This window comes from Giraffa tippelskirchi, chromosome X (assembly GCF_054371585.1).
Source record: "Giraffa tippelskirchi isolate mGirTip1 chromosome X, T2T-mGirTip1v1.2.pri, whole genome shotgun sequence".
NCBI classification, from domain to species: Eukaryota; Metazoa; Chordata; class Mammalia; order Artiodactyla; family Giraffidae; genus Giraffa; species Giraffa tippelskirchi.
In genome coordinates, this window is record NC_137289.1 from 57,886,710 (window position 1) to 57,900,731 (window position 14,022).

The 14,022-nt window shown below is 39.5% G+C and overlaps 1 protein-coding gene across 4 annotated transcripts in view; it reads left to right on the forward strand.

Moving 5' to 3' along the window:
• The window catches only part of SYTL4 (synaptotagmin like 4), a 72,980-nt gene that overhangs the window by 19,844 nt on the left and 39,114 nt on the right, over window positions 1-14,022 (forward strand). For all 4 annotated transcript variants that reach the window (XM_081567277.1, XM_081567279.1, XM_081567278.1 and 1 more), the window contains exons 2-4: window positions 13,058-13,228; window positions 13,472-13,687; window positions 13,824-13,933. In XM_081567277.1, coding sequence (XP_081423403.1) covers window positions 13,119-13,228; window positions 13,472-13,687; window positions 13,824-13,933 — 436 coding nt within the window. In that variant the 5' untranslated portion in view covers window positions 13,058-13,118. The remainder of the gene's footprint in view (window positions 1-13,057; window positions 13,229-13,471; window positions 13,688-13,823; window positions 13,934-14,022) is intronic.

Here is a 14,022-nt window from a genome sequence, read left to right on the forward strand (position 1 = left end):
AAAAGTATACAGAATGACATGCAGCAATGCAAATCTTTCCATATCACTCATCAGTTTCTGTGTAAAACATACTATTATTTGCTTAATTATAGCAGTTTAACTCAGTGTTTCTTGGTTAAACTAATGTCCTTTGAAAGACACTGGTTCACTTTTTCATTTTCAGTGAGCTATAAACTTTACCAAAATTGTCCATTGCCCTTGGCCCAAACAGCAAAATGCTTTTGTCATATCACTTAAGTGGGACATGACTGATGGTGGAATAGGATTATATATGCAAAACCATCGCATAATTATTACCCATAGGTTTAGAGGAATAATTTAATACCAGTTCAGTCTTTTTGCCCTTAAGCGTGGGTCAGTTTTTCTGGAATTCTCTGTCATCTCTAAAGTTGTCAGCATAGTTTCTCACTGGAAAACAGGCCTGAAACTTTAAACATAAATGCAGTTTAACTCACATTCATCTGTATTCTTCAATAGAAAATCAATGTCACTTTGTAAGACCCAGTTACATCTTAAAGAACAAATGCACGTATAAAAACTGACAAAAATAAAAATAGCCAAATCTTAGAGTTTAGCACTCTCTCTGTTCACATTACTTTAAACACTGCATATTTTAAAAACTCATGAATCTTTATAATAAACCCAAGACAGTAGGTCTGACAGAATGTGGTCCACTGGAGAAGGGAATGGCAAACCACTTCAGTATTCTTGTCTTGAGAACCCCATGAACAGTATGAAAAGGCAAAATGGTAGGATACTGAAAGAGGAACTTCCCAGGTTGGTAGGTGCCCAGTGTGCTACTGGAGATCAGTGGAGAAATAACTCCAGAAAGAATGAAGGGATGGAGACATGGCAAAAACAATACCCAGCTGTGGATGTGACTGGTGACAGAAGCAAGGTCCGATGCTGTAAGAGCAATATTGCATAGGAACCTGGAATATTAGGTCCATGAATCAAGGCAAATTGGAAGTGGTCAAACAGGAGATGGCAAGAGTGAACGTCAGCATTCTAGGAATCAGCGAACTAAGATGGACTGGAATGGGTGAATTTAACTCATATGACCATTATATCTACTACTGTGGGCAGGAATCCCTTAGAAGAAATGGAGTAGCCATCATGGGCAACAAAAGAGTCCGAAATGCGTACTTGGATGCAATCTCAAAAATGACAGAATGATCTCTGTTCGTTTCCAAGGCAAACCATTCAATATCGTGGTAATCCAAGCCTATGCCCCAACTAGTAACGCTGAAGAAGCTGAAGTTGAATGGTTCTGTGATGACATACAAGACCTTTTAGAACTAACACCCAAAAAAGATATCCTTTTCATTATAGGGGACTGGAATGCAAAAGTAGGAATTCAAGAAACACCTGGAGTAACAAGGCAAATTTGGCCTTGGAGTACAGAATGAAGCAGGGCAAAGGCTAATAAAGTTTTGCCAAGAGAACACACTGGTCACAGCAAACACCCTCTTCCAACAACACTAGAGAAGACTCTACACATGGACATCACCAGATGGTCAACACCAAAATCAGATTGATTATATTCTTTGCAGCCAAAGATGGAGAACCTTTATACAGTCACCAGAAAAAAGACCGGGAGCTGACTGTGGCTCAGATCATGAACTCCTTATTGCCAAATTCAGACTTAAATTGAAGAAAGTAGGGAAAACCACTAGACCATTCAGGTATGACCTAAATCAAATCCCTTATGATTATACAGTGGAAGTGAGAAATAGATTTAAGGGACTAGATCTGATAGAGTGCCTGATGAACTATGGACAGAGGTTCATGACATTGTACAGGAGACAGGGATCAAGACCATCCCCATGGAAAAGAAATGCAAAAAAGCAAAATGGCTGTCTGAGGAGGCCTCACAAATAGCTGGGTAAAGAAGAGAAGTGAAAAGCAAAGGAGAAAAGAAAAGATATACCCATTTGAATGCAGAGTTCCAAAGAATAGCAAGGAGAGCTAAGAAAGCCTTCCTCAGCAATCAATGCAAAGAAATAGAGGAAAACAACAGAATGGGAAAGACTAGAGATCTCTTCAAGAAAATTGGAGATACCAACGGAAAATTTCATGCAAAGATGGGCTCAATAAAGGACAGAAATGATACGGACCTAACAGAAGCAGATGATATTAAGAAGAGGTGGCAAGAATACACAGAAGAACTATACAAAAAAGATCTTCATGACCCAGATAATCATGATGGTGTAATCACTCACCTAGAGCCAGACATCCTGGAATGTGAAGTCAAGTGGGCCTTAGAAAGCATCACTACCAACAAAGCTAGTGGAGGTGATGGAATTCCAGTTGAGCTATTTCAAATCCTGAAGGATGATGCTGTGAAAGTGCTGCACTCAATATGCCAGCAAATTTGGAAAACTCAGCAGTGGCCACAGGGCTGGAAGAGGTCAGTTTTCATTCCAATCCCAAAGAAAAGAATGCTCAAACTACTGCACAATTGCGCTCATCTCACACGCTAGTAAAGTAATGCTCAAAATTCTCCAAGTCAGGCTTCAGCAATACGTGAACCGTGAACTTCCAAATGTTCAAGATGGTTTTAGAAAAGGCAGAGGAACCAGAGATCAAATGCCAACATCCACTGGATCATCGAAAAAGCAAGAGAATTCCAGAAAAACATCTATTTCTGCTTTATTGACTATGCCAAAGCCTTTGACTGTGTGGATCACAATAAACTGTGGAAAATTCTGAAAGAGATGGGAATACCAGACCACCTGACCTGCCCCTTGAGAAACCTGTATGCAGGTCAGGAAGCAACAGTTAGAACTGGACATGGAACAACAGACTGGTTCCAAATAGGAAAAGGAGTACATCAAGGCTGTATATTGTCACCCTGCTTATTTAACTTCTATGCAGAGTACATCATGAGAAACGCTGGGCTGGAGGAAACACAAGCTGGAATCAAGATTGCTGGGAGAAATATCAATAACCTCAGATATGCAGATGACACCACCCTTATGGCAGAAAGTGAAGAGGAGCTAAAAAGCCTCTTGATGAAAGTGAGAGAGGAGAGTGAAAAAGTTGGCCTAAAGCTCAACATTCAGAAAACTAAGGTCATGACATCTGGTCCCATCACTTCATGGGAAATGGATGGGGAAACAGTGGAAACTGTGTCAGACTTTAATTTTTTGGGGTCCAAAATCACTGCAGATGGTGATTGCAGCCATGAAATTAAAAGATGCTTACTCCTTTGAAGGAAAGTTATGACCAACCTAGATAGCATATTTAAAAGCAGAGACATTACTTTGCCAACAAAGGTCCATCTCGTCAAGGCTATGGTTTTTCCAGTAGTCATGTATGGATGTGAGAGTTGGACCGTGAAGAAAGCTGAGTGCCGAATAATTGATGCTTTTGAACTGTGGTGTTGGAGAAGACTCTTGAGAGTCCCTTGGACTGCAAGGAGAACGAAGCAGTCCATCCTAAAGGAGATCGGTCCTGGGTGTTCAGTGGAAGGACTGATATTTTAGCTGAAACTCCAATACTTTGTCCACCTCATGGAAAGAGTTGACTCATTGGAAAAGACCCTGATGCTGGGAGGGATTGAGGGCAGGAGGAGAAGGGGATGACAGAGGATGAGATGGCTGGTTGGCATCACCGACTTGATGGACATTAGTTTGAGTAAACTCCGGGAGTTGGTGATGGACAGGGAGGCCTGGTGTGCTGCAGTTCATGGGGTCACAAGGAGTCAGACACGACTGAGCGACTGAACTAACTAACTAAGACAGTAGGTACCATTTTCTTCCTTTTACCAATGAAGAATTTGGGAGCTTCCCAGGTGGTGCTAGTGGTAAAGAACTCGCCTGCCAGTGCAGGAGACATAAGAGACATGAATTCGATCCTTGGCTTGGGAAGACTCCCTTGAGCAACCCACTCCAGTATTCTTGCCTAGAGAATCCCATGGACAGAGGAGCCTGGAGGGCTACATTCCATAGGTTCACACAGAGTCGGACAGGACTGAAACGACTTAGCATACATGCACAGTTTTCTTCCTTTGACCAATGAAGAAATTGAAGCACTGAGAGGTTTAGTAGCTTGCCCAAGGTCACACAGATAGTCATTAATGGAGTTGCAATTCATATTCAGGCAGTTGGGGTCCAAAGGTCACATTTTTGGCCTGACACCAGACTGCCTCAGGAAAATAAAACCACTTTGCTCTCAGCTCTAGTCCCACTCTTCAGTTTCTGTGAGTTTAAATTTAAACATATAAATACAAATAGATTTCTGGGTGAAGACATTCAGCAAAGTTTATTGATCTCATATTGTGTATCAGACACTGTGCCAAGTAAGCTCTTCAGGGTACTAAGTCCAGATACAGTGCCTACCTTCAAAAAGGCCACATCTGGTAGAAGTTTCTAGTTTGAACATAAGTATTACCATCTTCCCATTTACATGTGCCATGTGCGTTGCATGTTTGAGAGAGGGAGGGGTACCAATGTGCCCAACAAATTAAACACAAAAAAATCTGTTTTATTTGCTGACGACTACACGGACATTATTTGATGTCTTTCTAATTCACATCAGTTTCTGTTTTGGGAATACCACAAAGATTTTAAATCAAGCACTGTTCTTACAAGGAATTCTATGTCTTTGATGGTCTTTTTTTATATTTTTGGTCATTGCCCAAGATCATATAGCTAATAAAAATCTCTGCTCTATTCAGCTGGTCCTCAGAATTTAAGACAATTCAAGAGAGCTCCCCCTACCCTTTCTTGGAAACTAGCTCTGTTAGTGTTGGTGTTAATGTTCTCTTAATCTACAGGAATAGGGTATAAAATAGATATATCTCTTTGGATAAATAATTCTACATATGTTCATTGTACCAAGATTATTGTGTTGTTTAAGTTGCTTACACACACACACACACACACACACACACTAAATTTTTATCTGCTGTGCTATCAGTAATTGAGAGATGTATATTAACCTCCCATTTTAAAAAACTAATTTATTTATTTTAATTGGAGGCTAATTACTTTACAATATTGTGGTTAACTTCCCATTTTGATGGTAGATTTTTCAGTTCCCTATTGCTTCCTGGTAGGTCAGTGGTAAAGAATCTGCCTGCCAATGCAGGAGACATGGGTTCAATCCCTGGGTTTGGAAGATCCCCTAGAGAAAGAAATGGCAACCTACTCCAGTATTCTTGCCTGGAAAATTCCATGGACAGAGGAGCCTGGCAGGCTACAGTCCATGGGGTTGCAAAAAAGTCAGACATGACTTAATGACTAAACAACAACAGCAACTTGATTTGTAGGTATTCATGCATTGGAGAAGGAAATGGCAACCCACTCCAGTGTTCTTGCCTGGAGAATCCCAGGGATGGGGGAGCCTGGTGGGCTGCCATCTATGGGGTCACACAGAGTTGGACACGACTGAAGCAACTTAGCAGCAGCAGCAGCATTACAATATTTTCCTGAATTTTGAGTAATAAGTATTTGTAATTTTATAACTCAACGAACCATCTTTCCTAAAATATTTTGTGGGCAGGAAGCCCATAAGACGTTTCATCTGAGTCTTGACACCCCATGACTAACATGGAACAAACTGTCCATCAGAGCTTGGGTTTGGACACTCCTATTATCTGATCTGTGGTTCTTTTCAGTGGATAATCCTTACACTTTTGACTGGATAGTGTTAGTTGCTCAGTTGTGTTTGACTCTTTTTGACTCTGTGGACTGTAGCCACCAGTATACCTGTAATTGAATTTCAGTGAAGGACTAAAGTTTTCTTGGCCTTTGGTCTCTCCATTAAATCCTAGTACTGTGTTTGTCAATTGGGAGAAAATGAAAGGTCACAGGTTTTCTGTGGCACAAATCTGGCTTTCTTATTTGTGCCTCATTATTTTTTTGAATTATATTTTTCAAAATGTGATATGCCATTTGCCATAAAAATATATCACTTAAGTCACTGCATATAAAAGCATTTTTTAATGCCTTGTTTTCCTTTATGAATTTCTAGGAAACATTCTACCCTATGTTATGGGCATGGTGGTGGTGCTGAGGCAGGGAGCAAGTTTCTTCTTTAAGATGTTAATGATAGGTTTAGTACAATTATGAAATTATGATTTATTCTTTGGCCTATGAGTTATTAAGAAGTATCTTTAAATTTCCAAAAGGTATCAGGATTAAAGATTATCTTTTGTTGTTGACTTCATTTTTAATTTCCTTGAGGTCAGAGACCATGGTCTGTATGAGAATGGGTTTCTTTGAAATTTTCTGAGACTTGCATTATAACCTAGTACATGATCATTTGGTGGGGGAGGCAGTAAATGTTCCAATTGGATATAGAATTCTACATATGTTCATTAAATTAGACCTATTTTGTTCAACTTGTCTTATATTTAGTGATTTTTATCTGCTTATACTATTAATAATTGAAAGAAGTATGTTATTTCCCCTCTTTTTTTTACAAATGCTATTTTATTTCTTGACTACACCTATCAGTATAGTGCTAATTTACATAGATTACGTCATATTTTCTTTTTAAATTAAAGTATAGTTAATATTAAAGAAAATGAACCCTAAATATTCATTGGAAGGACTGCTGCTGAAGCTGAAGCTTCAGTACTTTGGCTACCTAATGCAAAGAGCCAACTCATTGGAAAAGACCCTGATGCTGGGAAAGACTGAAGACAAAATGAGAAGGGGACGACAGAGGGTTAGATGGTTAGATAGCATCATGGACTCAATGGACATGAATTTGAACAAGCTCTGGGAGATAGTGGAGGACAGGGAAGCCTGGCATGCTGCAGTCCATGGGGTTACACAGAATTGGACACATCTCAGTGACTAAACAACAACAGTAATAGTTAATATACATTATTATATGTTACATATAGTTATATGTAAGGTATACAATATAATGACTTACAGTTGTTAAAGGTTAGACTCCATTTAGAAGAGACAGTGATAGAGTTAGTCACTTAGTCATGTCCGACTCTGCAACCCCACAGACTGTAGCCCACCAGGCTCTCCTGTCCATGGAATTCTCCAGGCAAGAATACTGGAGTGGGTAGCCATTCCCTTCTCAAGGGGATCTTCCTGACCCAAGCATTGAACCCAGATCTCCTGTATTGCAGGCAGAATCTTTATCATCTGAGCCACCAGGGAAGCCCAGACTTCTTTTATAGTTATTATAAAATATTGGCTATATTCCCTGTGTTGTATCCTTTTGGCTTATTTTATATACTCTCCCATTTTGATGGTAATTTTTCAGTTTCTCTCTCTAGTTGTACATAATCTTCTGTTATATATTTGGAGGTATTTTCTGAGTGCATGTTAATAAAACATACTTGATATTTTTAACTCTATGTAGTAGTCTTATCTTTTATAATGATTTTATTATTTTGAAATTTTGCTCTTTAGATATTGATATAACTGTCTCAACTTTATTTTGGTTTTTATATACCTAGTATATCTTTTTTCCATCTTTTTACTTTCAGTCTTTTGTGATCTTTATGTTTTAGATTTGTCCCTTGTGAAATGGCACATACCTGGATTTTTAAATTTTATGTAGTCTGTTAACCTCTGTATTTTAAAGTATGAGTTTTACTTATACATTTAAAAATGTTAGTTGATATACTGGAGCTTTTTTTACCATCTTATGTTTTGTTTTCTATTTATTTCATTTTTCTATGGTTTTTCTCCTTGCCTTTAACTTTTTTTTTCCTTATTCTGTTTTCCCATTACTGACTCTACAAGATCACATCTCAAGTGAGCTGGCTAGTAGCAGGGTTAACATTGGAAATAGCAACCTATCATCTAAGGTGAGGTTGAGAATGGAATGTAGCTTTACCAAAAGTAGTCAGGTTGGCAAGTGATAGGGCAGAGGAGGCAGGAAGCTGATGGAGGTCATGGCTTATATATTTTCCTTGAGGATGAGAATTAAGAATATTTCCTCAAGACTACCTAAGAAAGGGCCTGTGAAAGAGGCTTAGCATCTTATAATCCAGTAAAGACCAAGAAATAGTGAAGTCAAGAAAATGTTGATACTTCCAGAACCTATGTAGCTTTGCTGTGATGTTTATATGCTCTATTATCTTGCTGGTAATTAGTTTAATTACTTTTTATTACCTTTGTCATGCTGATGGATTCTAAAAGCCCACCAGGCTCCTCTGTCCATAGGATTTCCCAGTCAAGAATACTGGAGTAGGGGGTTTCCCAGGAGGCTCAGTGGTAAAGAACCTACCTGTCAATGCAGGAATACTGGATTGGGTTGCCGTTTCCTTCTCCAGGGGATCTTCCTGACCTAGGGATCGAACCTGGGTCTCCCGCATTGCAGGCAGATTCTTTACCATCTGAACCACCAAGAAAGCCACCAACCGAACTAAAGGCAAGTAAGAAGACTTATAGATGATACTGAGGGTACAGCTGAGGTTGTAGACTAGGAATTATGTAGGACCTGGGTATAGGAGCAGACAAGGCAGACTATGTAGCCTTGGTACAGGTTTGGGATTTTGATGGACAGTTGCTGCAGTGGGATGAAGATGCATGGATATGGAAGATACTGGTGAGAGTGGTTCAAATGTTGCACTATCTGGAGTCCAGGATGGGTAGGGAAGGAAGATAGATCAATGGAAGGCAAGTAGACCAAGAGAAAATGGAGGGAGGGCTCAAGAGACTGTGCTCTTGATAAGGTTGTAGATAGGTATAGTGGGAGTAAGCTGTAATTGAAAAGTAGGGATTCTTGAATTTAAGATTTCAGAGGCGGGCAGTCCTGGTTGATCAACTCCATGAGTGAAAAATAAAGGGAAGATGTACAGTATTAGCAGTTCCATTTTGTTATCGTGCTATCTTTGATTCCTCAATGGCACTCTTACTTCCTTGGCTTTTACTACTAGTTGGTCTCATTATTGTGCCAGTGTGCTTGTCTCATCACAGAACTCTCCTGTCTCTCCATAAATATCAGTTTTCTAATAAATTTGGTTTTGCTTTCATTTCCAGTGTGTCTGTGCCATCCTTGGTCTTTAATTGCCAGTCAATTGGTGATACCTAGTTTATCCAGGAGCTGCTGATTTTTTTGGCCAGTTCTTCAACCATAATCACACATATGGGAATTCATTTCCACAGTGCTTTTGATTGCTGTGTTCAATATTTTGTAATTGCTTTGGCCATGATCCTGTCTGAATAGAGCCAGTGGAGCACTAGCTCTTGAATGCAATTGCCTGGGCTTGAATCCTAGCAACTTCAATTACTCTGTGTTTATTCTTGAGTGAGTTAACCTAACCTCTCCTGAGTCCTCATCTGTAAAATGTGGATAATAATAGTACCTCATTCTTGTGGTTGTTGTGAGCATTAAATTAATGTATGTCAAGTACTTGTTGCCTGGCACATAATAAATTCTCAATCAATGGAACTATTGGGGTTGATGATGACAGTGATGATGATCAGCAGTAGTGGTGGCATATGCAACAACATAATGTGCCAAATACAGTGTTAGGTGCTGGGCCAGATGCATAGAAGAATATTGAAAAAGTCCCTGTTCTCATGGAGAATATATATTCTCCTTGGGGGTGAAAATTAAGAATATTTCCTCAAGACTTCCTAAGAAAGGGCCTATAACAGAGGCTTAGCATTTTATAGTTCAATAAAGACCAAGAAATAATGAAATCAAGAAAGTGTTGATATTTCCAGAATCTGTGTAGCTTTGGTATGTTGTTTGTGCTCAGTGCGCTCAGTCGTGTCTGACTCTTTGCGACCCCATGGACTGTAGCCCACCAGGCTCCTCTGTCCGTGGGATTCTCCAGGCAAGAATACTGGATTGGGTTGCCATTACTTTGTTTGTATTCTCTATTATTGTCTTATCGATAATTAGTTTTAAAAAGTGAAAGCACTTGTGTAATTTCAAGGGAGAGCAGAGAAGGTAAGTATGATCCTCATTTCCTTTCTCATGCTCTGTCCATCCTGGGCTCTTTGACTCTCAATATGACTACAACAAAACTTCCTGCCTTACTTCTTTTTTTTTTTTTAATTAAGAAATACTTTATTGATGAAAAAGGCTATTATCTGAGCCTTCAGCGAGTTATAGTAGTAACATCAAGATCATTGATCACCGATCACCACAACAAGCATAATAATGAAAAAAAAGCTTGAGGTATTGTAAGAATTACCAAAATGTGACACAGAGACAGGAGTGAGCAAATACTGTTGGGAAAATTGTGCTGATAGATTTGCTCCACATACATAGTGTTGCCCCAAACTTTCAATTTCTAAAAATTGTATTATCCACAAAGCACGATAAATTGAAACACAATAAAATGAGGCATGCTTGTGTAAATAGTTGTGCTGTGATCATCCATATACAAATTTTTGTGTGACCATGTGTTTTCAGTTCTTTGAGTATCTATGTGGGAGTGGAATTGCTGGATCCTTGCCTTACTTCTATACCTGTTTCTTCTCTTACCACCCCTGTCACTGTTACGACTCTTACTAGCCAGGTGTTTAACTTTGACATGCACACTAGGCATCTTTGCCTTCACCTTCATTCTTTCCATTCAGTCAGTCACTCCATTTTGTCAATTCTACTTCTCAAACCTATTTGTGTTCTCTTGTCTTCCTGTTCTGGTTTAGGTCTCCCCTGTAGCAGATTCAGTGAGTACGTATATTCCGCATGTGTGTTCCAAACACTGTGATGGGACTTTTAGCACACAATATTCAATTTTCTTGACACCTTTGAGAAGTAGTTCATTTTGTAGTTGAGAAACCAGAGGATGACAGAGATACAGTGACTTTGCCCAGTTGGTTAAAAGCATAGTTAAATAAACTTAGGTTGTCTTTTTGTCCAGTAATCTCTCTGTCTTCTTTGAATGTTTTCTTTCTTTCCTGAAATTTAAAAGGAAGACTTATCTGTGAAAAAAAATCAGAGCTATATAAAATAAAAAGTAAAAGTTGCCCCCCTCAATTCTGCTTCTCAGCAGGAACCAATGATAATGGGTTTTGTTCTAGACTTTCTTCTTTGCATATACAAATGTATAGATAGACACTTGAGCAAACAGATCATTCAAGTATAGTCCTAAAATGACTCTTATTTTTTTACTCAGGGTCTATTTTCATACAGATCTACCACATTTTAAAAATGGATACATAGTATGCCATCATATGGAAATATTGTTTTGTTTAATGATTTCTCTGTTAAAGAACTTGCTTTTTCTCTTACAAATGATATTGCAATAACTTTCTTGTACATACACCTTGCATACACATTTATGTGAGTATTTCTATTAGCTAGGTTCTTAGATTTGGTATTGCTTGCTTTTGAAGTATGCACATTTTACAATGTGTTATCTGTTATTGAATCTGAAGCCCCAATAATTTGGCCACCTGATGCAAAGAACGACTCATTGGAAAAGACCCTGATGCTGGGAAAGATTGAAGGCAGGAGAAGGGGATGACAGAGGATGAGATGTTGGGATGGAATCGCTGACTCGATGGACATGAGTGAGAGCAAACTCCTGAAATTGGTGAAGGACAGGGAAGCCTGGCGTGCTGCAGTCTATGGGGTCGCAAAGAGTTGGACTTGATTGAGCAACTGAACAACAATGTGTTACTGTACTTCAATTTGTCTTTTGAACCAGCCTTTCATACTATAGCTAGAGTGATCTTTGTAAAACAAATTTGAGTATGTAATTTCCCAATATCAAAAACAAAGCAACAACAAAGGTGTTTAATTGATTTCTATTCTCTGTGTCATCAATTTAAAAATCTTAATTTTTAAGAGTATTTGAGAATTACATAATCAGGTTTCCAGCTATATTTCCTACCATTCTCCCCAACCAACAAACATATACTCTGTTCTATAAGGCAAAATCCACCTGTTCTATAAAACCTTCCACATGTATATAGTTCTCTCTCTCCCCTCTCTAGGCAAGATAGAACTAATTACTCCCTTCTCTAAGTTCCCATAACAATTTTTTATTCCTCTAAGAGTGCTTAGTACACTGTACTGTGTTTGTGTGTACCTTTCTCCTCTACTACTCTGTGATCATCTTCAGCACAGGAACTGTGCCTCACTCATCTTTGTATCTGTAGCACTTTGCACAATGCCTGTCAGAGTGGGTTCTCAACAAATGTGGGTGAAACAGGTGAAGATATTCTTGAGGTAGTGTTAGCAATAAGAACTTGTAAGCCAGAAAGAAAAACAACAATACAGTATACTAATGCATATATATGGAATTTGAAAGATGGTAACGATAACCCTATATGCGAGACAGAATAAGAGACACAGATGCATAGAACAATTTTATGGACTCTGAGGGAGAAGGTGAGGGTGGGACGTTCTGGGAGAATAGCATTGAAACATGTATATTATCATATGTGAAACTGAACACCATTCCATGTTCAATGCATGAGACAAATGCTCAGGGCAGGGGCAATGGGATGACCCAGAGGGATGGGATGGGGAGGGAGGTGGGTGGGGGGTCCAGGAAGGGGAACACATGTAAACTCATGGCTGATTCATGTCAATGTATGGCAAAAACTATTACAATATTGTAAAGTAATTAGCCCCCAACTAAAATAAATAAATTTATATAAAAAAAAAGTAAAAATAAATAAATAAATAAATAAAAAGAACTTAGAGTAGGTGATGGCCATTTTGAAGTGTAGCAGAAAGCTGACTCAATCTAGGACTCTGGTCCAGAAAGGTTTGGAAGGATGTAGGCTTCAACTGGCAGAGGTCCGTGTGTGGTTTTCTCCACTATAGAGATCAGCTGTCTGATTATTTGGCTTAATAGACTTGTGACTTGAGAACATTAAAAGTATTGAAAATTAGATAATTGAGGATCCACTTGGTGGAAGGAGAATTTGACTCAGCTGTTTTGTCCTCTTTCCAGAGATGCTTATGTTGAAAGACCCAACTGTTTGCCAGAGTCATGAGTAAATTTTTCTTCTTGAAAAATTAGTCTCTTCATTTTCAGGGTAGGATTCACCTGGAAGTAGGAATGGTAAATTGGTCACATAGTTCTATGTTGTCTCTTTAGCCTAGCTCAAGGGGGAAATAGTAAATTATCTGTGCAAAATTAGTTTTTATCTTGTTTCAGACAAATCTGGTGGCCTGGTAGCTTTGAAGAAAGAAGAGTAGAAGGAAAAACTGGACAAGTCATGTCGGAGATACTTGATCTCTCTTTTCTGTCTGAGGTGGAAAGGGATTTGATCCTCAGTGTTCTACAACGAGATGAGGAACTCCGGAAAGCAGATGAGAAAAGGATTAGGTAAGAGTCCCAGAAAAATCATGTTCCCAGGCCCTTAACCAATGATACGTGGACTTTTCCTTATACTTCTCATCTGACTTTCAGAGGAACTTGTATATGAGGTTTACAGCTCCTCACTGGGTCAGGTTGGGCTCTGTTGCTTTCACAAAACTAAATAGTCTTCCTGTCTCCACCCCTCAACCCATCTCTATCCAGCCCATGCAGCCTCCACATGACTTGTGCTTCTCTTTTGGGTATTGGCAGGCGACTGAAGAACGAGTTACTGGAGATAAAAAGGAAAGGGGCCAAAAGGGGCAGCCAGCGCTATAGCGATCGGACCTGTGCCCGGTGCCAGGAGAGCCTGGGCCGTCTGACTCCCAAGACCAACACTTGTTGGGGTTGTAATCACCTGGTGTGTCGGGACTGCCGCGTTCAGGAAAGCAATGGTACCTGGAGGTGCAAGGTGTGCGCCAAGGAAATGTGAGTGTTACTTAGAGTTGAGAGAAGAAAGGGGGCCCCAGTTGTGGTTACCATTTCTCCCCTTGGCCTTTATTAGTTGAATGTCAAGGGTCATTTTGTAAAAATCCGTCTCTCGTTTTCTTTTGTTCCTTCCCAGAGAGCTGAAGAAGGCAACTGGAGACTGGTTTTATGACCAGAAAGTGAATCGCTTTGCTTACCACACGGGCAGTGAGATAATCAGGATGTCCCTGCGCCGCAAGCCTGCAGGTACCAGACCTGTTGGGATATGGTTCCTTGAGGTGCTTGACCTCAGTCATAGACCCTCTGGTGTGGAATCTTAGTGTATTCTTACCAGT